General features: G+C 34.5%; 1 protein-coding gene and 1 pseudogene across 1 annotated transcript; one reads left to right on the top strand and one right to left on the bottom strand.

Moving 5' to 3' along the window:
* Nucleotides 1–6,448: 6,448 nt before the first annotated feature.
* Nucleotides 6,449–8,992, bottom strand: LOC120169353 (annotated as a pseudogene).
* A 3,656-nt stretch (nucleotides 8,993–12,648) lies between these two features.
* On the top strand, nucleotides 12,649–16,409 carry LOC120169302 (ATP-dependent zinc metalloprotease FTSH 4, mitochondrial-like). The gene is made up of 8 exons (XM_039177478.1): nucleotides 12,649–12,797; nucleotides 13,296–13,359; nucleotides 13,502–13,756; nucleotides 13,975–14,211; nucleotides 14,315–14,436; nucleotides 14,522–14,998; nucleotides 15,308–16,246; nucleotides 16,280–16,409. The coding sequence occupies exons 1-7, from the start codon at nucleotides 12,771–12,773 to the stop codon at nucleotides 16,235–16,237; spliced, it is 2,112 nt and encodes a 703-aa protein (XP_039033409.1). The 5' UTR covers nucleotides 12,649–12,770; the 3' UTR covers nucleotides 16,238–16,246; nucleotides 16,280–16,409.
* The last annotated feature ends 8,990 nt before the right edge of the window (nucleotides 16,410–25,399 follow it).

Below are 25,399 nucleotides of genomic sequence, written 5' to 3' on the forward strand. Positions count from 1 at the left end.
GTAGGGTAACAATATGTCACATTCAATCAAGAAGATGTGGTGTCCACAATCAAAGAATATACCACTCTACTACATTGTGAATGAATCAGAATATACCAGGCTTACACCAAGTCATCAAAGTCAACCTTCAAGAACGGACTGGCAAAGGTTGCAGGGGAAGATGACAAAAAGGTACTGACCTAGAAATTCTCTTTAAAGATAACAAGAACAAGATGACAAAACGATAGTTGAAATTGGAGGCCATTGTTGACGAATTCAAGAAACAAGCAAACGAACTTCAGATAGTTCCTATCGATGAAGGGCTCCAATGGCATTTCCATTAGGAAGAAGACTCAGCAGAGAGTGCAAGCCAGATATGCAGTCAGTCGAAACTTCTTGGAACAAGTACAAAAAGTAGCTCGATACTTACATAGTTTAGCTAGAGAAGTCGGAGTGGTCCGACAAGATATTCAACCGATGACAGACGAATGTAGAAGACTAGTCAACCTATTAGAAGTTGTTTAGGGTCTAGAAGACTTAGTCATAATTTACCTTTAGGAGGTTTTTGTCTCTTAAGAAATAACACTTTTGTCCCAATAAAGATTATTCATAATAACAGACATGTTTTTGGATCAATGCATCGAACATTTCATGGATCACGCATTTAGACATATTTTGTATTTTGTCTTATCAAAAGAGGGAACAAACACAGGGTATACCTACACAAGCCTTGGATCCATCAAGCTGGAGCAGTACCGTCTACGCTGCACCAGAAAGTTAAGTTTGTCATCGACGGGGCTCTGGTAATTATTAATGTTAAAGAAGCTATTGTGGCAAGTGTGACTACTAACGCCTCATATATAGAAGTAACTCATAAAGCGGTGGAATATTCATTCCGCTCCTTAGAGTTTGTGAATGCCACATTTGTGGCTGAAGGAGGAAATATTTCCAAACCCCGGCTCTCCGAATGCACTAAAATGGAGATCAAACAGACCTTGGGAAGAGGTGCCAAGATAGGAAGAGGATTTGGGAGTCTGTTGTAAGAAAGGGTCAATCTCGTACTTCTTATAACAAAGCTAGACCAGTTCGGGCTTGGTTTTCGGCCCAGTCAATAACAGAAGATGAAGGAAATTCAGAAAAATCGAGAAAGAAGATTGGCCAGATTAAATGAGAGTGAACTTCGATGGGAACCCATAGATTTTCCACCTTTTTATGAAACATTTAAATTTTGGGAGGAAGGAAATGGTCATTTACTACCTAAGCAAGAAGTTCACTAATTGCGAGGTCAGTTATCCTCCCATCGAAAAGCCCGATGGCAGATGCTGTTATCTGAATTTGACATCGAGTATGTTAGCCAAAACATTATAAAGGGAAGTGTCATATTGGATTTCTTGGCAAGCAGAACTGTTGAAAATTATGAGCCACTAAACTTTGACTTCCCAGACGAATATTACATAGCCCCTGCGCAAGGATGACAAGCACAAATTGAGAAATGGTCCAAATTTTTTGCCATTAGATTGGGGAGTATTCCTTTTCCCTCTCTTTGTTTTTAAATTTGACATACGTTTTGGTACAAAATGGATTAAGTGAGAGGAAAATATAAGCATGTCGTCAAATTTTTCCTTGACTTGTTTGATTGTTTGAAATTGAGTTATTCTGATATTGATGTGTTGGAATCGTTGGTTTCCAGTCTTGAACTTCACTTTATACTCTTGCTTCCTTTTAGATTATGATCATGTTTTGATCGAATTTAATTTGCATGATTGGTGATTGATATAGCTGGTGAAATTTTGTTGAGTATTGATATTTCATGCTTTTGTCGATAGAGATGAACTTGACTCAGTGCATATAAACTTTCTTGTGAGATTTGAGCCTAACAAGCATACATTTTATTTCTTGCTCATTGTTTGACTTGAGTGTGCCAGACTAATTAGGATATTCTAGAACTTGTAATCACAATGCATATCGAGATAACGTGTTGAACGTAATGTTTTAATGTGATAGGGGCACCTAGGATAAACCCGCTTTTCCCAAAAAGCCTACCCGTTTACATACCCACTAGTGAACCACATTTGAGCTTATTTCCCTTTCTTTGTTTTATACCTCATAATTAAACCCGAAACCTTTCTTTTTATTTTCCTTCTTTTCACACCCTTACCGAGACTTGAGATCTTCTATCACTATTGTTCCACACAAAAATCGTTGTTTAAAAAAATTGAAAAAAGAACAAATTGTTTATTGTTTCGAACAACAACAAAAATTGGAAAAAAAAACAAACTGTTCATTGTTTCAAACATAAAAAAAGGAAGGAAAATTGATCGTTTCAATTGTCTTTCATCTATTCTTTTTCCTTGTTTCATTACGCTTCATGTTAATTCGTGGATTGTTCTTAATTATTTCGATCTCTTGTTTCGGTATTTTAAACATTTCTTTTTGGCATTTTCCCTACCCTAACCTAAGCCCCATTACACATTGTTTAAAGACCCCTTGATTATTGCATTATGTTCATTTTTCGTAGTAGATACTTGATTGGATTCCAAGCCTATAGTAATGTTTTGATTAGTTTCGGCTTGAGCGATTTCATTCACCCCAAACACTTTGAGCGGATATATGTGAATCTTTGTGAGGTATTGATTCATGTTTCATTGAAATTGACAATTAATTGGGATGTCTTGCTTACTTTAAATTTTTCTAGTTGTGTCTTTGCATGATTGTAACTTGAATTCGGCAAATGTCATAGACTTAGTTCGATTGGAAGTTTGAGGAATAAATTGAAATTGAAGATGACAACTTATGATTTTAATATGTTAATTGAGGAATGCTTGAGGACAATCATTGAATAAGTGAGGGGGATTTGATGAGTGGTTTATTTAGTTAATATTTTGCTTTTAAATTACTCCTTAATCATTGGTTTTTGTGCCTTATTTGTTCATTTTCTGTGCATGACGTCAGATTTTGGAAATTGCATTAAAAGGAAGAAATTAAGACTACCTCACTTGGCTTTCTCACAAAGAGGAGTCACTCAAAGAACATCTCACATGACTTTCCCGTGAAGAGGGTCATCCAAATATCATCTCACCTGGTTCAAATCCGCGAAGGGGAACCACCTGAAGAATATACCACATGACTTTCCCGTGAAGGGGAGTCATCCAAAGATCATCTCATCTGGTTCAGACCCGCGAAGGGGAACCACCTAAAGAATATACCACTTGGCTTTCCCGTGAAGAGGAATCAACTAAAGAATTATGACCGACTTAGACCCACGAAACTGGCCATCCTTCATTTAGAGGAAATTTACAGCACAACTTAAGCCGAGAAAAGTTGTATGTCAAAAAACAACTCTCCAATTCAGATTTCGAGCTAGATTTCAACTTCACATAGAAAGATATCGAACTCGAAACGATGCAACTTACACAAGATTAGATTTCAACTTCACAACGAAAGATATCCAACCCAAAGCCTATTTGGCAAAACACTACAACTTGAGATTGGATTTCAACTTCACAGCAGAGGATATCTAAACTCAAAGCTCAACTTCACAGTGAATGAGCCATCCACGATTTTAACTTCACGATGAAGGATATCGTGCCCTAGTGGATTGACTTAGTTTCACAACCAATTAGTCATCTGTAACCATAGGGGGTTATCTCCCAGCAAATCTACAATATAGCTCAAGGCGAGAAGAGCTATTTGTAACAAAACTTTCAAGTTCGATTCCATTCACCTCGAATGCATATTAATCGCATGGTAGCATCGAGGAACTACTTTCCGGTTAAAGTTTAAACCGAGGTCTTTAAGTCGAGAAGAAGACATAGGTTGGCTGCGATTTAGCAACAAGGAACTATCTCCCAACCGAGTGTACAACATAGCTCAAGGCGAGAAGGGCTATATGTCAACAAAACTTTTAAGTTCGATTCCATTCAGCTCAAAGGCATATCAACCGCATGGTAGCAACGAAGAACTATTTTCCTGTTGAAGTTTAAACCGAGATCTTTAAGTCGAGAAGAAGACATAGGTTGGCTGCGATTTAGCAACAAGGAACTATCTCCTAGCCGAATTTACAACATAGTTCAAGGAGAGAAGGGTTATCTGTCAACAAAAACCTTTGAGTTCGATTTCATTCACCTCGAGGGCATATCAACCATATGGTAGCATCGATGAACTACTTTTCGATTGAATTTTTAAACCAAGGTCTTTAAACCGAGAAGGAGACCAATGTTGACTATGATTTGGCAACAAGAAACCACCTTCTGATTCAAATTCCGATTTCATGAAGAATGATATCATTTCAAGACTGACTCAACTTCGCGACGGAGAAGTCATCGCTATTACTGAACGAAAATTTATGTCCTTTTATCTTTATCTTATTTTTCGTTACACGAAAAAGGACAAAGAGGGACAGCTGTAAACACCCATTTTCGTCCGGGACTTATTAGTATATATATTAATATTATATTTTATCTTTATATTTTAGTTTAAATAGATGTAAGTATTTCAATTAGGATTTAGGATATTATTTTAAATATTATTTCATTTTATCTTTGTTTTAGGTATTTTAGTTTAAACAGTTTTAAGTGTTTTAATTAAGATAAAAAATATTATTTTAGAAATTATCTTTAGCTTGTTTTTAGGAATTTGAAGGTTATAAATACCTACTTAGGGTAAGCCTAGAAATGCATCTGAAATCACTGACATCTGGGAATAAAATCTCATTTTTCTCTCTATTTTTCACACACTTTTTTATTTTCTTTAAAATTTCGTTTATTTTGCTAAGTATGACTTTGGTCATGCTTAGCTAATTTTCTTTTAAGTCGAAGGTTAAAGCGAAGGCTCAATTTCAAACGTGATAATTCATATTCGACTTTCCAAGAATACACTTAGCAAAATTGTTTGCTAAGAGGAAACTGAGATTGGTACCAGTTATTGTTGAAAGAACATAATTCGAATCGGCAGCGAAGAATTGTCTTTGTAAACCGACGTGAATTTTGAAGTAAAAATATGTTTCGATGATCCGAGGAATTTGAGGCAAAACTGAAGTCTGAGACTATTTTCACTATAAGTTTCTCTTTATCTCAATTTCTTTAGATTATTTATTTATTTATTTATTTTATTTACTTCTTATCTTTTATTTTAAAAATAACTTTTAAAAACCTCTTTTATATTTATATTTATTATTATTTATTATTTTATCTTTTATTTTATTATACATTTTATTTTAACTTTATTTTTTTCTTTCCTTGTATTTTCTTTAAAATTTAACATTTCTTTTTTATCTTTATTTTGTTTTATCTTTATTTTCCCACTTCTTTATTTTATTTTATTTTTTTATTTTTATTTTCTCTTTTATCATTTTTATATTTTATTTTTTTTCTTTTCTGAAATTTAATATTTTCTTCATTTATTTTATTTTTTATTTTAACATTTTTTTATAAATTTAATATTTCCTTCTTTGATTTATTTTTTAAAATTTAATTTTTATTTGATATTTCTTTTATTTTATAATCTAACGTTTTTAACTTTTTAGAGATAATTTCAATCGATCAAAGGTAAGTAATTTGAATCGAGTCTTTAAATTTTAATTTTAATTTTCGCAATTAAGGCAACCGACAAATTAAAATGGTACCGAAAGGGCAGTTCAAGGGTGCTAATCCTTCCTTGACTATAACCAACTCCTAAATCCGACATATTTATGGTAAAACGCAGATCATGTAAGATAGTGTCCGATCAACCTAAATATTTTTAAATGATCGGTGACGACTCTAACGTGTTTTATTTAAGTCGAAGCCTAATTTCGGGCCCACTCTAAAGACGACCGCGACAAATATATATCTAATTGTTTATTTAAATCTACAGTACACGATCTAGATTAGTCGATCAATAAATTAGATACGGGTGATTATATCAAAAATAGATATAAATAAATAGAAACAAATATCGATATTGTATCAAATAATGGGTAAAGTAATGAGAAATGGGCAATTGAAGTATCCCATTGAAAGTTCCTTAATGGGTAAGGTTAAGGTCTAAAAGCTTGCTTTTTTTTCTGGGTTTGGGGGGGGGGGGGAAGAATCTTTTAGTAGCAACTTTTATCATTTCATCACTACCTTTTGAATCCTTTTTGCCATGGTTTTGCTTTGGCTTCTCTATGGGGTTCCCACTTTTCCCAACATCATGCATGTATTTTTATGTATTATTTGTCCATTTTTCACACCTAATCATCGACCCCAATTTTGGGTTTAGGCCCGTTGTTTATGGCTCTCAATCTTCTCTACTTAAGATCTTATTTTCTTCGATATAAAATGATTTGAATCTCATACTCGTCAAATATTATTTTTTTAAATACGAATTTATGATCAGATCGATCAAGTTTTGAGTTCATCCAAATATTCCAAAAATTGAAGTATCATTCATTAATAACCATTGCAATTGTAACTGTAATTCCCTAGACATAAACAAGGGGTCACCTTATTTACTTATTTCTCAAGAAATCCTTGGATACAGTGTCGGTCATCGCTTTCCTGTCGCGATTCATACTCCATGCATGCAAGCTTGAAATTGTTACACTCAGAGTTCCATAGTTGAATGCAAAAAGATGGGCTCCGTCGTTGATAGCAAGCTTTGGATACACTCTTGCTGTGATACAAGTTCTTCCTTCACCAAAATTCTCAATTATGGAGTGATATATCTGCAAAAGGAAAATGATGCAAACAAATCAACACACACATGAACAAGGCTCTGCACCGGTAAATAGAAAACAGCGGACACGAATTGACGCACCAAGGTTCGTAGTGAAATCATTTCCCGGCGTGGATCGATGTCTACAAAGGCTCCGTATGTGGTTTTATCTAAGTTGTCTCGCAACGAAGACCTGTGAACAACAATGTTTAATCATTGAATGAAATCAATGTGGATGACTTATTGCACAACATTGCATAGTTCAGTAAAGCAGTAGCCAACCTCTTCTGCTCATTGCACATAAGTACCACATATCCATTATCACCTCGGAAAATCCTAAAGAAAATCGTGGTTCGTTCGGTTAAGTCCTTTGTTTCCAAGGCTAAAAAACCAAATGGTCCCTATTTTCCAGTGACTGAAGAATCTTTTCTGTCGCAGATTAGTTGGGGATCAGCCAAACTGGTATCCATGAACTCTGCCTCTTCTAGCTCGGGCAATTCGAACATCATCTCTATATCGGCCTTCGAACAATCTGAGAAAATTTTCATTATGATAATGCAATTACTTAAAATACAAATTGACTAAAGCATAGCTATTGGTGGTGATTAATATACAACAACAGAGTTCTAACTCACTTGTGAAGCAGTGATGGCCGAAATTTCAAAAAGCGATCCGCTTTTGAGTTGCTTGCCATTAAGATGCACTTGATTGTCACGTAGGCTGGTGAGTTCTTCCACTGGCCACTGCACTAATTGCTTTTCTGTTCTATCAAGCCAAATCTGCCTCGGAGTGCCTGCAAAGGATTATCAGTGACCTGGTAAGAATCAATGTGATTCTAATAGGTCATGCAGCATCAATGAATATGCAATGCAATCACCTGAAGTCCGGACCATCCTCTGTATATCGTCTTCCGAACTATCGGATTCATTTACCCAAGCCCATAGTATCCTTCAGTTTTTCTTACCTTCGAAGGTCTTTGAGGCATAGAATTCCCCGTAATCAATTCTCAACTCCAAACTGGTTCCTGAAAAGTCTGCATCTGGAAGGAACTTTTCCAGCTCAGTATCAAGTCCCTACTATGTAGTAATCATGGGGATAAATACTTGCCTCCATGACATGCCTAACACCCGGATTAGCAATGGAGGTGTCAACAGCATTGGTGCTGTTTATCGACATGGAAAAGAAGTCCGGGCACTCCAACATATTGGTTTTTGGCGCCGAATAAAGAGGATCTCGATGCACGGTCAAGTTAACAAAATCTTCACTTTGGTAGAGTATGGCCATGCCCTGGTTATTGCTATAGCCCCCCAATGACTACTTTCCATGTTCCATCGGGACCCTGCCAATCAATTGTGGGATCTCTAAAGTTATCTCCATTAACACCATTTGATGGAGTCATTAGAGGGTTTCCAGAGTATTTGACCCATTCGATTAGCAACGGATCAGATGGACTTTTCGGGGTTGCCAGGTTTTGAACTTGGCTATAGTTAGCATCAATGCCGGTGTATAAAATGATCGATTTATCCCCCGGAAGGATCGTTGCTGAACCGGACCAGCAACTTATGGCATTGAATGTCTCGGACGGAATAAGTGCGTGATCTAGACTGATCCGGTTAATAAGATCATATGATGCAGAATGTGGCCACACCATACCATCACCAAACAATGCACTGTTTGGATTGTGTTGGTAGAACAACTGATGAACTCCCTAGTCTTACTAGTACATTGGCCCTGCACCAGATGGAACAATAACTTACTAGTCTTATTTCACTGGTTTTGAAGATTTAACATCTGGGTTTCGGACTTTTCGTTTCTTACAAATATACGAAAAGACTTCGAAGAAAAGTTCGACATATATCGATATTCAACACATATCCTCGAATCCATGTAACATGTGTGTCTTATCTAAGAGATGATGCATAGGATCGAGTATTAAAGTTGTTTTTTGATCAGATTTTTTATCAGATCCTTCAAATACATGAAGAAATTTTTAAATAAATTGAACATACGAGTAAGTCCGAGCCTAAACAATGAGTAAGTGATAAAGGAAAATGCTTTTCTTACCATTAGGATTTGTGTAGTGAATTTCAGGCATTTTCGTCCCAACATCGAAGCAGATCGGTTGAATCAATTGACACCAAAGAAACAATCGAATGTTTTAAATATGTAAGTTCCAAGAACGAGATCAGTAGCTTGTCTTACCATTCAACCAGTTTTTAGGAGGCTGGAAGTGAAGAGCTGTCCTGTAAGGCTGCTCTTCTGGTACTAAAGCCTGGAACGGTTGGAACCTCGTGTTGTCCGTCTTTGTCATATAATCAGTCTTGAGCTTCAGCACCATTGATTAGCAGAAAACAAGAAAACCCAACAAACAAAAGCAGAGATTTATCCATGGTTTGCCTCCAAAGAAAGGCTGAGATGAACCTGATGATCTTGTCTGACAATCAAAATTTATATATATATATATATAAAGGCCATTTAAGGACAAGAACAACCCTGGGATCTTCAGAGCGTATTCATATGATTGTTGAATTTGCAAGAAGAAATAAATAATTGCCAAGTGGATGAGTTATCTTATGGCTTTCTTTTACATCATCAACTTGAGACAGGCTGAATTGCAGTCGCGGAACATGATAATAGAATTTGAGGGATCAATTTAAAACTTCAAAAAATTTAGACGTTTAGATTAAAATTTTTAAAAATTTTGAAGTGTTCATTTTACATTTTTGTTGTTGAAAAAATCGGTGTCTAACTGAATTTTTAAAAAATTTGAGAGGCTTAACGAAGATTTTTAAAATTTATGGGAAGGTTTAATTAATAATATTAAAAAATTTAAAGCTTAATATGAATGTATAAAAATTTTATGGGGTACATTATTTTCTTAAATTAGAGGTAAATTTTTCAAAATTTTTGGGGGCCATGACCCCATATGCCCTCTCTGTGTTCTGCCATTATTGAATTGCATGTGACAAATTCAAACAACCCTAAGTTTTGTCGATATCTAATTTATTTATCATGTGTGCGATAAGAGACACGCTGGCCGGCTCATATGGATAATTCAGTCAGCTTAAACTTGCCAAAAGGTCGGGTTGTTTTTAACCTAAACATTTTTATAATCTTTACTTAAGTCAAATCCAAAAGTTTTTATGGATGGAAAACGGGTATAATTGCATAGATTTTACATTGTATCCGTTTTAATTGGAGCGGGAATGAGTATAATTTTAGTGGTAGTGGACGGGTGTGGATTTAGAAAGTGATACCCATCGCGGGTAGTGGGCGGGTGATGGGTTTGAGACTTTACCTGCCTTGCATTCGCCCGCCTTGCATCTGTCCACCCCACATCCTCCCGCCTTGCATCTGTTCGCCCCACATCAGTCCGCCCACTAAATACCCATTAAATTTTGGACCATTATAAATTTTGGTATAATTTTAGAGACTAATTTATAAATCTTAATATTTTATAAGATATAACTTATATTCTTTGATTTATTTTATTATGTTTATTAATGGACTATTTGTTTTATGTTTGTTGATTATATATAACTTAAGGTTGTTTTGTGTAAAGTACATAAATGGTCCTATGATAATAGATTGCTATTTTATTAAGTCATTCGACTATTAAAAGTTATAAAATAGTCTCTCAACTATAGGACGTTGTTTTGTTGAGCCTCTCGTTAATTAAAAGTTATAAAATTATCATTTGACTATTCATTGTGTTCCAAACTTGCTTTGTTCGTTAAAAAATGATAACAATTTGAATTAGACGTTAACCTACTGACTAAAATATGATAGTCGTTTGAGATTTTATGATCATATTATATCATATCATAATCAACATGTTAATACGCAGCTTAAACATGAATAATTTTTTAACAGAAAATGAAGAGTTTGAAACACAATGAATAATCGGATGATCATTTTGTAACTTTTAATAGTCGATAGACTATTATATAACTTTCAATAATAAAATAACTCAATAAAACATCGTTATAGAGTTAAGAGATCATTTATATAATTTACTCTATATATTTTTATCTTTTTATCGATAATTTGTTTATATAACTAAATCCAGATAATTTTAAATATATAAAAAGTAAAAAGCTGCTCAAATAATTTGTTTGCAACTCGATTTCTTTTTCATAAAATTGTTTACAAATCGAAAAAGAAAATCGCAACACTGGATTTGGTGCGTACAATTGCTGTTGTCGAAGCTGTTCTGTCCGGTTGCTTGCTTTCATTAGCCTTTCGCAAGCCTAATGAAATTATAGAACCGAATAAAAAACAAACAACAAAATGTTAAAGGACCAAAAGCAAAACAGTAAAAACAGAAAGGGTAAATCTGACAATTCGCAAGGATGATCTTCTCCTCTTCACCGACTGTTTTTGCAAGACACACATCGATATTCAAACTAAAAATCAAAGTCGTTTTACCAAAAAATTAACCAAGGATTATAATATTATCTGTCAAATATTATTTTCTAAATTTTACTAGTCTAACATCATTTATAATAAAGCGCGTTATATGAAATGTACTTTTATTTAGATGGGTCAAAAGCGTATTTCTTAAAATGCGTTATAAAAAAATATTAACATGACACTACGTGAGAAGACGTTTTTCTAATGATGTGCCTTTTAAGGTGGGAATGCGTATTTCAAAGGACACGTTTTCAATGTTCTATTGTCACATCATATTTTCTAAAAGTATATTAAAAAATATGTTTTAAAAAATTAAAAAATAAAACAATATGAATTAATATCGTAATTTAATACATATTAATTTCATGAGTTGAAGAACATAACATGATTAATTTATATAGGTATATTGGAGTGTTTATATTATGTTTCTTGACAATGTATGATAAAAGCTAAAATGTGTATTCCATAATTTTTTTTATCTCTATATCAAATGAATCTATTTATACACTATTGTTAAATTACATTAGGTTAATATTTATTATTAAGGTTTATATTAATTAAGATTAGATATTTTTATATGTATTAAATACTATTGTCAATTCATCTAATTTAAAAATATCAATTTTACTTTTAAAATTACAAACAAGTTAGATTACACTTATATAATCTCATAACGGGTCTACAAAAATATATAGTTATGATAGTCTTGTGTAGAATAAAAATATAGATGAGTTTTCATTTCCCTCGCATGTTAAATTATATAAACCATACATCTTACATATTCATGACACCAAGTAATTTTTTATATTTTTATATTAGATTCAACTTAAATTATAGATCTAATTAATCATATTCAATAAATAATAGATTTATATGTGAATAAAATATTTTTAATTTATGTTACATAATTAAAAAAATAAGTATTTAAATATATTAACATATAAAAATGTATAATCTTAATTAATAAACCTTAATAATAAATATTAACTTAATGTAATTTAACAATAGTGTACAAGTAGATTCATTAGATATAGAGATAAAAAAAATTAAAGAATACACATTTTAACTTTTATCTCATATTGTCAAGAAAAATAATTTATACACTTCAATATGCCTATATAAACTAATCTCATTAAGTTTTTCAGTAATGTATTAAATTAATAAACCTTAATAATAAATAGCAACATAATGTAATTTAACAACAGTGTATAAGTATATTCATTAGATATAAAGATAAAAAAATTAAAGAATACACCTTTTATCTTTTATTCTACATTGTTGAAAAAGATAATCTAAACACTCAAATATATAAACTAATCTGAAGTGACAAGAAAATTTTAGAAGGGGCGTCCCTTGAAACATACCTTCCTACATGGTACCATGTCGGTCCACCTAAACGAAAGTGTGTTTCACGTAACGTATTTTATTATAAAAGTGTTAGATTGATAAAATTTAGAGAAATAGTGATTGACATGTAATATTATAATATTTGAGTTATTTTTGTGTAAAACCCCAAAATCAAAGGCTTAAAAGCATTTTATCCTAAATTATAAAATTAATCTCCTGATTTTTCTTCTTCCAACACTCATTTCTGTCGAATTTTTTCCGCCGTCCTCCAATTTCTCGCCAACCAAACAAATCAACGCACGGAGAGAGATAGAAAGTATAGGAAGATCAGATTTTTTTTGTTTCTGTAAGAGGCGATGGCTTGGAGACGCATAATCTCTCAGGTTATATTCCCTTTCTTTTGAGCTTCGTTTTTCCTGGCTCTTCGTATCTTATTTTTTATGCTTTGATTGTTATTTATGTATGGAGTTTCTATGATTATGAAGTTTTAAAAATCGGGGATTGAGGGAACCCTAATTGTAATTAGAAAATATGTGTCGCCTTTGACACTTGAATGCGAGCTAGGTCTTAATAGAGTAATGAAATTGAAATATGGGATCTCCGATTTTTAGTTGATTGGGACTTTTATTGCCTCAAAAACTTGGTTTTTTCATTTTTTAAGGTATTGCATTTTTAATTTCGTCAATACGCATATTTGTAAATGTCGTATTCTATGAGATATTGTTAAAAGTGGCAAATTTTTGCAATGATTGGGTTGGTGCGAAGCTTAGTTATCATTTGTGGGTATGTTTGCTTAATGTAGAGTTATTTGTACGTTAGACGTGCATCCGAATGTTTATTCGTTTAGATAAACAATAAGCCTCATTTTCATCTTAAAGCAGGTATCAAGACAGCAATCAGAACTGGGACAAATTGGAAACTTATTTAGTAAAACTCATCTCTCTGGTATTCGTGTTCGTTTCAATCAATCAATTTCTGTTCTTTCATTGTCGTCATAGTTTTATTCTTTTTTATCAACAAAATAGCTGGCTTTACTGTTTTCAACTTAAAATTTTGTTGCCTAAGCTGAAATCTTGTTGGAGTGCAGGTAATAGGCTTTTGACTGGCCAACAGAGGTTTAAGTCTAGCTATGCATTCAATTTAGGTCGCAGAGTCCGAGATACTGATGAAGCTGCTAGTTTTAGAGAACTTTACCATAGAAATGATCCTGAGGCAGTGATAAGATTATTTGAAAGTCAGCCATCATTACATTCTAATCCTTCTGATATTTCGGAATATGTTAAAGCATTAGTTAAAGTTGACAGGCTTGATGAAAGTGAGTTACTTAAGACATTACAAAAAGGTAAGTGGCCTTCCTATCTCGCATCTTTAATTCTTTTAAAATGTTAGTTTTGCAGTCTTTGTTTTCCCACTTTGCTGGAGTAGTCATTGAACCCAGTTTCTAATTTGATGATGCTATTGAATCCTCTGTTAAACTATTATTAGGCCATTTCTTCCTGAACAACTTCCACTCTTTTGCTTTCTGTATATCTGTTAACTAAGAGATTATGCAAATTACAGGTATCTCTAATTCAGCAGTTGAGGAAGAGAGTAAAAATGGCGTTTCAGTTTTTCAAAATGTGGGAAAATCGACAAAAAATGGTCTCCTAGGAACTGCTAGTGCTCCTGTCCACATTGTGACGTCAGAAGCAGGGAATTTTAAAGATCAATTGTGGCGCACTGTTCGTAGTATTGCACTTGGCTTCTTGTTGATTTCTGGTGTTGGAGCACTTATTGAGGATAGAGGCATTAGTAAAGGTAGAAGTTTAGGTGACAAAATTTCCTCTAAATTGTCTATGCATATTTAAACTGATAGTCTCCTTTTTTTGTGGACTCTGACTGACAGATAGTCTTGTTTTAGGACTTGGTCTACAGGAAGAGGTACAAGTCGTGGAATCTAACACAAAATTTAATGATGTCAAAGGTGTTGATGAGGCAAAGGCTGAGTTAGAAGAAATTGTATACTACCTTCGAGATCCTAAGGTGATTGCACTTTCTTGGTTTGGTAAATATCTCCCTCCCTCCCGTTCTTTCTTTCTATCTCTAATTACCTTTACCCCTGTTGCAGCGCTTCACACGTCTTGGTGGCAAGCTTCCAAAAGGAGTCTTGCTTGTTGGTCCACCTGGCAATGGCAAAACAATGTTAGCAAGAGCTATTGCTGGAGAGGCTGGGGTACCTTTCTTCTCCTGCAGTGGCAGTGAGTTTGAAGAGATGTTTGTTGGAGTTGGAGCTCGAAGAGTGAGAGATCTTTTTGCTGCTGCAAAGAAGCGATCACCATGTATTATATTCATCGATGAGATAGATGCCATAGGTGGAAGCCGTAATCCAAAGGACCAGCAGTACATGAGAATGACTTTGAATCAGTTGCTTGTTGAATTGGATGGATTTAAGCAGAATGAGGGAATTATTCTAATTGCGGCTACTAATTTTCCTGAATCATTGGATAAGGCACTGGTTAGACCTGGACGATTTGACCGCCACATTATTATTCCTTTTCCAGATGTTGAAGGTCGGAGACAGATTCTGGAATCCCACATGTCAAAGGTACTGTATTGACTGTGTAGGAGTCGGAGCATGAGTTGAGTTTTGTCAGTGGCTGATTTATCAAGTTATATAGGCTGTACTTCATCTAGATGGTGCTTGGTGGGCCCCATTGGAGCATGTATCATAACATTTGCTTCTTAATGTCTTCGCTAATTTACCCATTGGTTCAAGTACATCAACATTTTGTTGTCCGACTCTCCATATTAGGCTTGTGTTGTTTAACTGTAATCATTGGTCTTCGCAATAATTACTGGTTGAATCATTGCGTTCAGATGTGCATGTCTAACTATTTGTTCTGATCTATTTCAGGTGTTGAAGGCAGATGATGTTGATTTAATGATCATTGCTAGAGGTACTCCTGGATTCTCCGGTGCTGATCTTGCAAATCTTGTCAACGTTGCTGCTGTGAATGCTGCAATGCATGGTGCTAAAGATGTGACAATGGCTGATCTGGAGTATGCAAAGGACAAGATCATATTGGGCAGTGAACGCAAGTCGGCTGTCATTTCTGAAGAGTCACGAAAATTGACAGCTTTCCACGAGGCTGGCCATGCCCTTGTTGCCATTCATACAGATGGGGCACTTCCTGTTCACAAAGCAACAATAGTCCCTCGAGGGATGGCTCTCGGCATGGTGTCCCAGTTGCCTGATGTGGATCAAACAAGCTTCTCCCGAAAACAGATGCTTGCGAGGCTTGATGTTGCCTTGGGTGGGTGGGTTGCAGAAGAGCTCATCTTTGGAGAAAATGAAGTTACTTCTGGTCCTCGCTCTGATCTTGAGAACGCAACTAAATTAGCCAGATCTATGGTTACGAAGTATGGCATGAGTAAAGAAGTGGGACTTGCTACGCATTCTTATAATGATGATGGTCAAAGCTTGAGCTCCGAGACTAGACATCGTATTGAGAAAGAAGTGAAGTACCTAATGGAAAGGGCTTATAACAATGCAAAAACCATCCTCACTACCTACAGCGAAGAACATCATGCACTTGCTAATGCATTGCTTGAGCAGGAGACTCTCACAGGAGCTCAGATTAAGGCTTTGCTTGCACAGGTCAACTCTCAGCAACGACAACAAGAACAGCGTGAAGAGATGATTGTATCACAGAATGAACCTCTGTCCAAACCAGTGTCGTCAAGTTCAAGTCCAGCTGCATCAGCCACCGCTGCAGCAGCTGCCGCCGCCGCCGCCGCAACTGCTGCAGCAAAAGCAAAAGGCGTTGCTCCTGTTGGATCTTAGCATGCAAGGCTCTGATAGGGCACAATTACGCCGTAGTTATTTCTCGAATTGAATGTATACATACATATGCTCAAGCCTTTTTTATTTACTAGCATTGCACGATTTCTGCCACTGGGTTCATTTGTGTATAACTTTGAGTCTGATTTGACTGAAAGATGTAGAAGAGGAATTATTTGGCACCTCTATTGTTACGGTAAGTAGCATTTAACTTGGATTGGTTTATAAAACCAGTAACCCAGTTTCCTTGACTATCTTGAATCTCTTCAGGAAACCTTCAATGCGCCTCACTTGATCCCAACTGCCAACAACATCAAGTTGCATATAAATAAATAAATGGTGATTTCTCGACAAAACAACGGGAAAATAACTTAGCTATCTGCTTCACTTTTCTTATCGTTTATATGTATAAAACCAAAGAAATTAAGAAACATGTCGTTGCTCAAATCCATTTCAGAAAAAAAGATCGTAACTGGTAATCAACAAATCTCTCCTTCCCTCTTTGTTTCAACTGAATATGTATGTGAGAAATGAGAAATAACTTATTTCCTATGCCCTGTTAGCAGAAACCTACGTTAGAATTAGATTTCGCTCGACTTCTTCATTCCATTCCCCATGGCGGCGCATCCAAACACCGTTAGCTTCTGTTGAATGAGAAAAGTCGTTTCTTCTTATGCGGTTTTTGCGGCAAACACATCCTCAATGCCATCGGGAACAATTTTTTTTTTCCGAGTATCAACTCTCTCTCTCTCTCTCTCTCTCTATATATATATATATATATATATATATATCTGTGAGTGTAATCTTCTTTGACTCAAATTTTCGGATCCAATGGACGGCGCCGGATGGAGTGGACATGGATGGAATTCTGTGCAACGCCAACACACCGTGAAATATCTCCCGTCGAAAAACTCGATCACCTTTTGCTACATTTAATTAACTAAACGTTAATCTTCGTGCTTCATTGATATGTAGTGTCAAGCTGCGGTTCGGATATATAACGACTGTTTTGACTTCCTATGGTCGATCAGTAGTGAATGCCTATTGCAATTATTGCTCTTCTATCCTGGGGGTGAAATTTGTAACTTCTTTACTCTCTTTATTTTGCATGCCCCTGCCTTGTGTTTATATATACTAAATAATTATATATGATATCTCTTTCACTTACTGTTTCAGATTTCGGGCGGTCGAGTTCTGAATGAGTTTCCGGTTGAGGTTTACATAGGGGAAGGACAAGAAGCCGTTTTTCTTGACCTGTAAGTTTTATTCCCCCCATCAATTACTGAATCACTTTGGAAACTGGCTTTTGAATGAAATTGGCACCCGCAGCGGGGGGAAGTAGGTGGTTTGTTGTATTGGAATGGAGTCCGGGGCGTTTGCCCTGACGATGACGACTGAATCGCCGGCAAACGAAATCTAGAGAGATTCAAGTCAAAGTTCACTGTTGAATACACTTTGTACAAGGGAAACTCCTGCTGTTGGTATTGTTTTTCATTTTATCTTTTACAGGCAAAGCCAACATTTCTTTGCAGAGAGAATATTTGTGTAATTTGTTTGCTCTATGTTGATACGCTATGCATGTGATTTTTTGCTCTATGCTGAGGGCTAAAATGATTCTATATTAAAATTATGCTTCCAAGACAAACTATAATAATATTATTAAACTCTAATATTATATCTCAAATTTTATACAATTCATCATAGAAGAACCACGATTGAAAATATTTCTAAAAAAATTTAATGAACTTACAAAGTTAAATATAAATTAAACAACAATGCGCGAACCAAGTGGTCTCTATGGTAAAGGAATTATTGTTATTTCTTGAGAACCCAGGTTCCAGCACCATACTCTAGATGTCATAGATGTGAGCGTTTAATGTCGAAAGATTAAGAGTTATATTTAAACATATATTATCTTATATATTATTTCTCTTTAAACATCTTAAATTATATAAGAAAGACTTAAAGATCCAATCAAACAATTCAAAAAACCATAGATTAAATCAAACATCACACCATCAATTATAAAAGATAAACATCATTACTATTAATATAAAAATACATATAAAATTGATGACATGTTGACAAATAATTATCATAACTCAATTATAACATATCTTTAATGATTATGAGCAATCATTACTAAATATAATAAGTTCAAGAGTTAAAAAGATAATAGATCAACAAAATAATTAAATAAATGACAATAAAAAAATCAATGATAAATCTAATCGTTAAAAAATTGTATTAGAAAATATAAAAAAGCATGTTATAAAAAGATACAAAATTATCAATTATTTTCACGTAATAACGAAATATTAATTGAATAAAAAAATAATATAATTCATACTATAAAATAACATACAAAATTTATCAAAAAATAATACAAAATCCCTTAAATTATTTTGTAAGATCCAGCACTGATGTACCCCTTTGAAAACCACATCTACAATATCTTTTTTCTCTTTCTCTTTTAATATTATGGTGTTGTCTTATTTTTTGTTTAGTCGACGACAACACTAATCTTAAAGAGAAAATAACTTCAGTGATCAAAAATCCCAGATAATATACGATTTTGACCAATTTTTTTTGGATTTACGAAAATGACCAACAAAATCGCAATGCGATCTCTAATTCGCATTGCGATCTCCACTATCGCAAATTCGCGTTGCGATAATTGAAAATCGCGTTGCGATTTTCCATTTCGCATTGCGATAGTCTACAATGTCGTTGCGATTTTCCAAATTCGTTGCGATAGTCTACAGTTGTTGTTGCGAAAGTCTACAGTTGTCGTTACGATTTTCCAAATTCGTTGCGATAGTTAAAAAAAAAGATTTTGTTTCTTAAGAATTTTCTCTAAAAAGATAGTATCCGCGCGGACGTGTCGAAGACACGTATTACCATTACCATACCATTACCATACCAGTACCAGTACCAGTACCACGACCACGACCACGACCACGACCACGACCACGAGACGAGACGAGACGGACGGCGGCAGCGACGCGCGAGAGTCTCCCTTGTTCTCTATCACTCAACAAGGAAGTGGGAAAGCCAAGCCTTAAATACCATTCCCAATAGTGTTTCCAATACTATGTGGGATTTGAGCATTACCAACACTTGTTCCCAATACTATGTGAGATTGAGCCTTAAATAGTAATATTATTTTTGAATGTTTTGCTTAAAATTGCAATAATCGCGATTGATTGTAGATTGACTTTTAATTATGACATATTTAATCGTATAATACTAATGCAATTGGTTGTTGATTCAGTTATTTTAAGGTGCATGATTGTTAATTGTTTCCTGAATAATCACATTGTATTGGAAACAAGTGTTGGTAATGCTCAATCCCACATAGTATTGGAAACACTATTGAAATGGTATTTAAGGCTTGGCTTTCCCACTTCCTTGTTGAGTGATAGAGAACAAGGGGGACTCTCGCGCGCCGCCGTCCGTGTCGTGGTCGTGGTCGTGGTCGTGGTAATACGTGTCTTCGACACGTCCGCGCGGATACTATCTTTTTAGATAAAACTCTTAAGAACAAAATCTTTTTTTTAACTATCGCAACGACAACTGTAGACTATCGCAACGTGAACTGGAAAATCGCAACGCGATTTTCAACTACCGCAACGCGAACTGGAAAATCGCAACGCCAAATGGAAAATCGCAACGCGATTTTCAACTATAACTATCGCGTTGCGAAATGGAAAATCGCAACGCGATTTTCAACTATCGCAACGCGATTTTCAATTATCGCAACGCGAATTTGCGATAGTGGAGATCGCAATGCGAATTAGAGATCGCATTGCGATTTTGTTGGTCATTTTCGCAAATCCAAAAAAAGTTGATCAAAATCGTATATTATATGGGATTTTTGGTCACTGAGGTTATTTTCTCAATCTTAAAAGATGAAAATCATTAAATTATTTTTTGTTTAATCGACGACAGCACCAATCTTAATATTGATTGCTGACAGTCGGTGATTATTATTTTTCTTTTTTCTTTTTTTTCATATTATGTCTTTATTTTTTTCTTAAGTTTTTTCACTTTTAAATAAGAATCTATGTTCTTGTGACACGCTTTTCTCTTCTCTTGTAACACGCTTTTTCTTTACTTTTGTGACACATTCCTTATGGTTTTTGGTAAGTTTTTCGCATACTTCTGCGGTCGTGTTAGTGCTTCCACAAATATCCTCACAACATTTGTCTTCTGATTGGTTTGTCGATAGTCACGTATTGTCAGATCACTTTTTTGTAAATGATCATTTGTCGATATAATCAAATTGTGTAGCGAAGTAGTATGCCAAAATTGTTTGGTTGTTCATTACTTTTTTATCACATCGTAAAGCGTCTCGTTCGACAGAGACAAAAAGTTTTATGAAAGTTACTGAATTTCTTTTATGTTTGAAAGTTTCATTCTCTTCGTATCTTTAAGTTTAATATTTTAATTTATGTATGAGTTTTTGGTGACTACTATATCCAATTTTTTCTTTAAATACATTGTAATTTTGATTCTTTCATTTTTATTATTAAAATTTAGTTGTCATTTAAAAAAAAAAACCACATCTACCAAGTTTAAATAGTCTCAGTCTTGATCCCAGCTGTCATCAACATGTGGGGGAATACAAATAAATGAAGGGTTGTGATGGAAACTAAATATACACCCTTCAGCGCACAATCCCACCCTCTTTATAACAAACATTTCCCGCCAAAAAGAAAGAAACAGTTACAATGGGAAAATAAATTGGCTATCTGCTTCACTTTCCTTGCTTCTCGTTGCTCAAATCTATTTCAGGAAAAGATCATAACTGGTAATCAAGAAATCTCTCACTCCCTCTTCGTTCCAACTGAATATGTGTGTGAGAAATAACTTCTATCCCATGCCCTGTTTGCAGAACCGACGTTTCAATTCGATTTCACTCGACTTCTTCCTTCCATTCGAATGGCGGCGCCTCCAAACTTCTTTCCCATCTGTTTCCCGGAAGATGAGGGAAATCGCTTCTTCTTATGTGGTTTTTGCGGCAACCACATCCTCGATGCCATCTGGAATAACTTTTTTTTTCGAGTATCAACTCTCTCTCTCTCTCTCTCTCTCTCTCTCTATATATATATATATATATATATATATATATAATCTGTGAGCATAATTCTTCTTTGACTCAAATTTTCAGATCAATTGGACGGCGCCGAATGGAGTGGAATTGGATGGAATTCTCTGCAAAGCCAACACACCGTAAGATATCTCCGTAGAAAAACTCGATCAACCAAACTAAATTTCATTACGTAATAAAGGACACTAATTAACTAAAACGTTAATCTTCGTGCTTCATTGATATAAAGTGTCAATCTGCGATTCAATTCTATAACGACAGTTTTGACTCAGTATGGTCGACCAGTGGTGAATGCCTATTGCAATAACAATGATTGCTCCGAAATCCTTGGCGTGAAGTTTGTAAGTTCTTCCCCCCCCCCTTCTTTGTGTTTATGTATACTAAATAATTATATTGTCTATGATATCTCTTTCACTTACTGTTTCAGATTTCGAGTGGTCGAGTTTGAATGAGCTTCCGGTTGAGGTTTACATAGGGCGAGGACAAGAAGCGGTTTTTCTTGACTTGTAAGTTCTATATTACTGAATCACATTCGAAATTTGGAAACCGTTTTTTGAATGAAAATGGAACCTGCAGCGGGGTGGAAAAGGACGATCTGCTGTATTGGAATGGAGAGCAGGCTGTTTGCGTTGACATGCAATCTGATTACCATGACGACTGAATCTTGAGAGAAATTCAAGTCAAAGTCGCAAGGGAAACTACTGCCGTTCTTATTGTTTTTCATTGAGCTTTGAGTTTAGTGCTTTGTAGGGTTCTACAGGAAAAGCCATCATTTTTTTGCAGAGAGAATCTTTGATGTGCTTTATTCATGGTTTTACATTTTGTTTACTATACGAATGCTCATTTCCACTGATTTTTGTTGTTGTCATTTCTTATGCTATGAATGCATGTAGTTTGGTTACTGCATGTTGAGGGATCCTCACACTCCAAAATGATTTTATATTAATTAAAATTTTGTTCCCAAGACAAACTACTATAGTATTATTAAACGAATCACGATTTAAAATACTTAATTTCCTAAAAAATAAAAGAGCTTACAAAATAAAATATAAACTTGATTACATTAATTTGATATTTCTCTTAAAACCTCTTAAAATATATAAAACATAATTAAAAATACAATGAAACAATTTAAAAACTGGAATCAAATATTATTTTATACTTTGTACTATAAAATATCATGAAATTCCCTTAAATTATTTGTTGAGGGTTCCACCACCATGTTTTCCCATCCAAAATCATTTGCGAATCCCATCAAGTATTCGATCAAAAATCCATCAAGGAAAGTAAAATCAACATCCACCGAAATCAAAATAGGCGAAGTACACTCGATCACTAAACAGAGAAGAAAAGGGAGGTAGACAATCGTTTTTGTCGGGTCAAAAAATATTATTATTATTATTATTATTATTATTATTATGTTTATGTTTAATATATTTATTATTATTATTATTATTATTATTATTATTATTATTATTATTACATTTTTGGGCAGGCCAAGCCCAATTACAAATCAAATACAAGGCCACCCAACAATCCACTATAAGGTTCCAATCCAAGTTCATGACCCGGATTCAGACCCGACCCAGATTCAGATTCGACCCGAGGGTACCCGAATCGGCCCAGTATAAACCCATATGAAATTAGGGTTTTTGAAACCCTATTAACCTAAGTCACTGTCGTCGCTGCCAACCGAACCCAGCCGCAACAGTGAACACCGTCGCATGCTCCGGCCGTGCATCGCCGAATCTCCAAGCCATCGAGCCATTGAATGCATCATCACACATGTCAGAAGCCACCATATCAATAAAACATTATCATTTACTCAAAAATCCACTAAACATATTTTTAATCAAATAAAATCTCAAAAATTCAGTATAATGCTCTACCTACTACTCGATATCAATGGAAAATCCACTACACAACAACTATAAATGGAGGCAATTTCAGACAGAGAGGGGGAACGAAAATACTAGAAAAAAAGGATTCGGAAGGAGAGAAAAACTTACAGTGAAGATTTAAAGTGATCAGGAAGCCTTAAAGTCGGTTGTGGAAGTCCTAAAGTCGTCGTTTCTTTTGAAGGTAATAAACTATATCTAAGGGTTTTGGGTTATTTGTAGGCTAAAAAAAGTTGTTTTTTGGGTAGAGGATCAAATAAGGATTATTTTGGGAATTTTCACCTTGCTCCGACTGTCGTACTCTGCCGAGATCCGCCGTGGACCACCGCGAGTCCCTCCGACGGCAGGCGGTTCAGTGTCTCTCGGCGATGGAAATTGTGAGAGAGTTTAAGAGACATTCTCTCTCTCATTTCAGAAACCAAATGAAAATGAATGAGGTTTGAGATAAATGGCATTGGATTGGGTTTAAATACCCAATCCAAAACGATAGTGTTTTGGCTTCCCCTTGCGCGTTTTTGGGTTCCCCTACACCTTTGTAACTTTATTTTCACATCATACAATGAAGTTTTGTTTTATTTCGTTTTAAGTATTTAATTTTTAATATTTGTATTTTAGTCATATTATTACATGATTACGTTAATATTTGATTTTGAGTATAATGTTTATAAATCTTACATGTTAATCACTAATTTAATGTATTTGTGTATTTTTAATGTTATTTGAATTTGGTTATGACTTTTATAAATCTATCGTTTTAATCCTTGTTTTATATTTGGGTTCATCAAGTTTTTTATTTATTACATTTTAATCCTAAGCTTCATTTTTAGGTTATTTTCATACTTTTATTATTTAGTATTTTCAATTTTGAAAACTTAGTTCATTTTTATTTGTAAATTAATACTTTAAATTTTCGTTTTTGCCATTTAGTCTCTTAAATGTTGATTTTTACTATTTTAGTCATTAAAGCTATTATTTTTCTATTTTAATCTTTTAAGTGTATGTTTTTGTTATCTTAGACCCTTAATTTTCTATTTTTAATATTTTAGTTTTTTAATTATCTATTTTTATTATTTTAGAACCGTAAGTTTTTGTTTGTGATATTTTGGTATTTTTAAATTTCTATTTTTGTTATTTAATCTTTAAGTTTCTATTTTACTATGTTGGTATTTTAAGTTTGTTAATGGGATTTTCTCTAATTAATTTTATTGAAGCAAATTAATTAATATTCAATAAATGGATCATATTTTAACTTGATATTTGATTCAGGATTTCCGCTATTAAGACAACGTGTAAGCAACACATTACAATTTTGGGCGCTGTGGGGTGCTAATCCTTCCCTACGTGTAACCGACTCCCGAGCCCGTTTTAATTGAATCTTTGTAAATGCAGACCAGCTTTTGTCTTAAAAAAGATTTTTTAAAATTGTTTTTAAAAGATGTTTTTAGGTATTCGACCTACCTAACCCAAAGGTCAATGGCGACTCTTTCCAATTTTATCCAATTTTATCTAAAACCCCCAATTTTTTAAAATTAAAAGTCGTAACTATTTTTAAAACAATAAACAAATTATTCCACCCTAAAAACGGTTATGATAGCTTGGCAACTCCGATGGGAAATTTTGTTAGAGAGTCAGGCTGTAAGTCGCTTACACATTGTCTTTTAGTGGAAATTATGAGTTCGAGTCTTTAGTTAACTTATGATATTTTATTAAAGTTTTTAATTGCTTCATTATTTTTATTATCATATTAACATTTGAATTTTTGCAGATCTGTCCAAGTTTTTTGTCGAGTGGTTTCTTTTTCCTTTTGAGTCAAAGGTCTAAATGTTCCTCTTCACACACATCACGGGCATTTGCATAACATAAGCTCTATACCCGAGTTTTAAACCCTTTCTAAGTGGGGGTAAAAGCTACACCTTCGAGAGAATTTATTCTCCGTGCAGGCCTAGCAAGTAACCTTCGGGATTTATATACCTTATGTCTTCGAGGGAATTTATTCTTCGCATAGGCATAAGGGAATGTATCCTCTCGAATTGAACTCGTTCCGTTTGAAACCTGTAATGGGTGAGGATCGAGGGTTTGGCAGCCCAAGGGGGCACCGACATCAAGGATAATTCGAGTACTTTTTCCTGATAGAGCCGAAACCATACATATAGT

Source organism: Hibiscus syriacus, unplaced genomic scaffold, assembly GCF_006381635.1.
Source record: "Hibiscus syriacus cultivar Baekdansim isolate YM2019G1 unplaced genomic scaffold, ASM638163v2 tig00111758_pilon, whole genome shotgun sequence".
In the NCBI taxonomy this organism is placed as follows: Eukaryota; Viridiplantae; Streptophyta; class Magnoliopsida; order Malvales; family Malvaceae; genus Hibiscus; species Hibiscus syriacus.

Excerpts from the sequence above, each read along its gene's own strand:
- LOC120169302 (XM_039177478.1), top strand. The coding sequence starts at position 12,771 with ATGGCTTGGAGACGCATAATCTCTCAG. Across the intron at positions 14,437-14,521 it reads ACTACCTTCGAGATCCTAAG|CGCTTCACACGTCTTGGTGG; the intron begins GTGATTGCACTT and ends CCCCTGTTGCAG. Across the intron at positions 14,999-15,307 it reads TGGAATCCCACATGTCAAAG|GTGTTGAAGGCAGATGATGT; the intron begins GTACTGTATTGA and ends GATCTATTTCAG.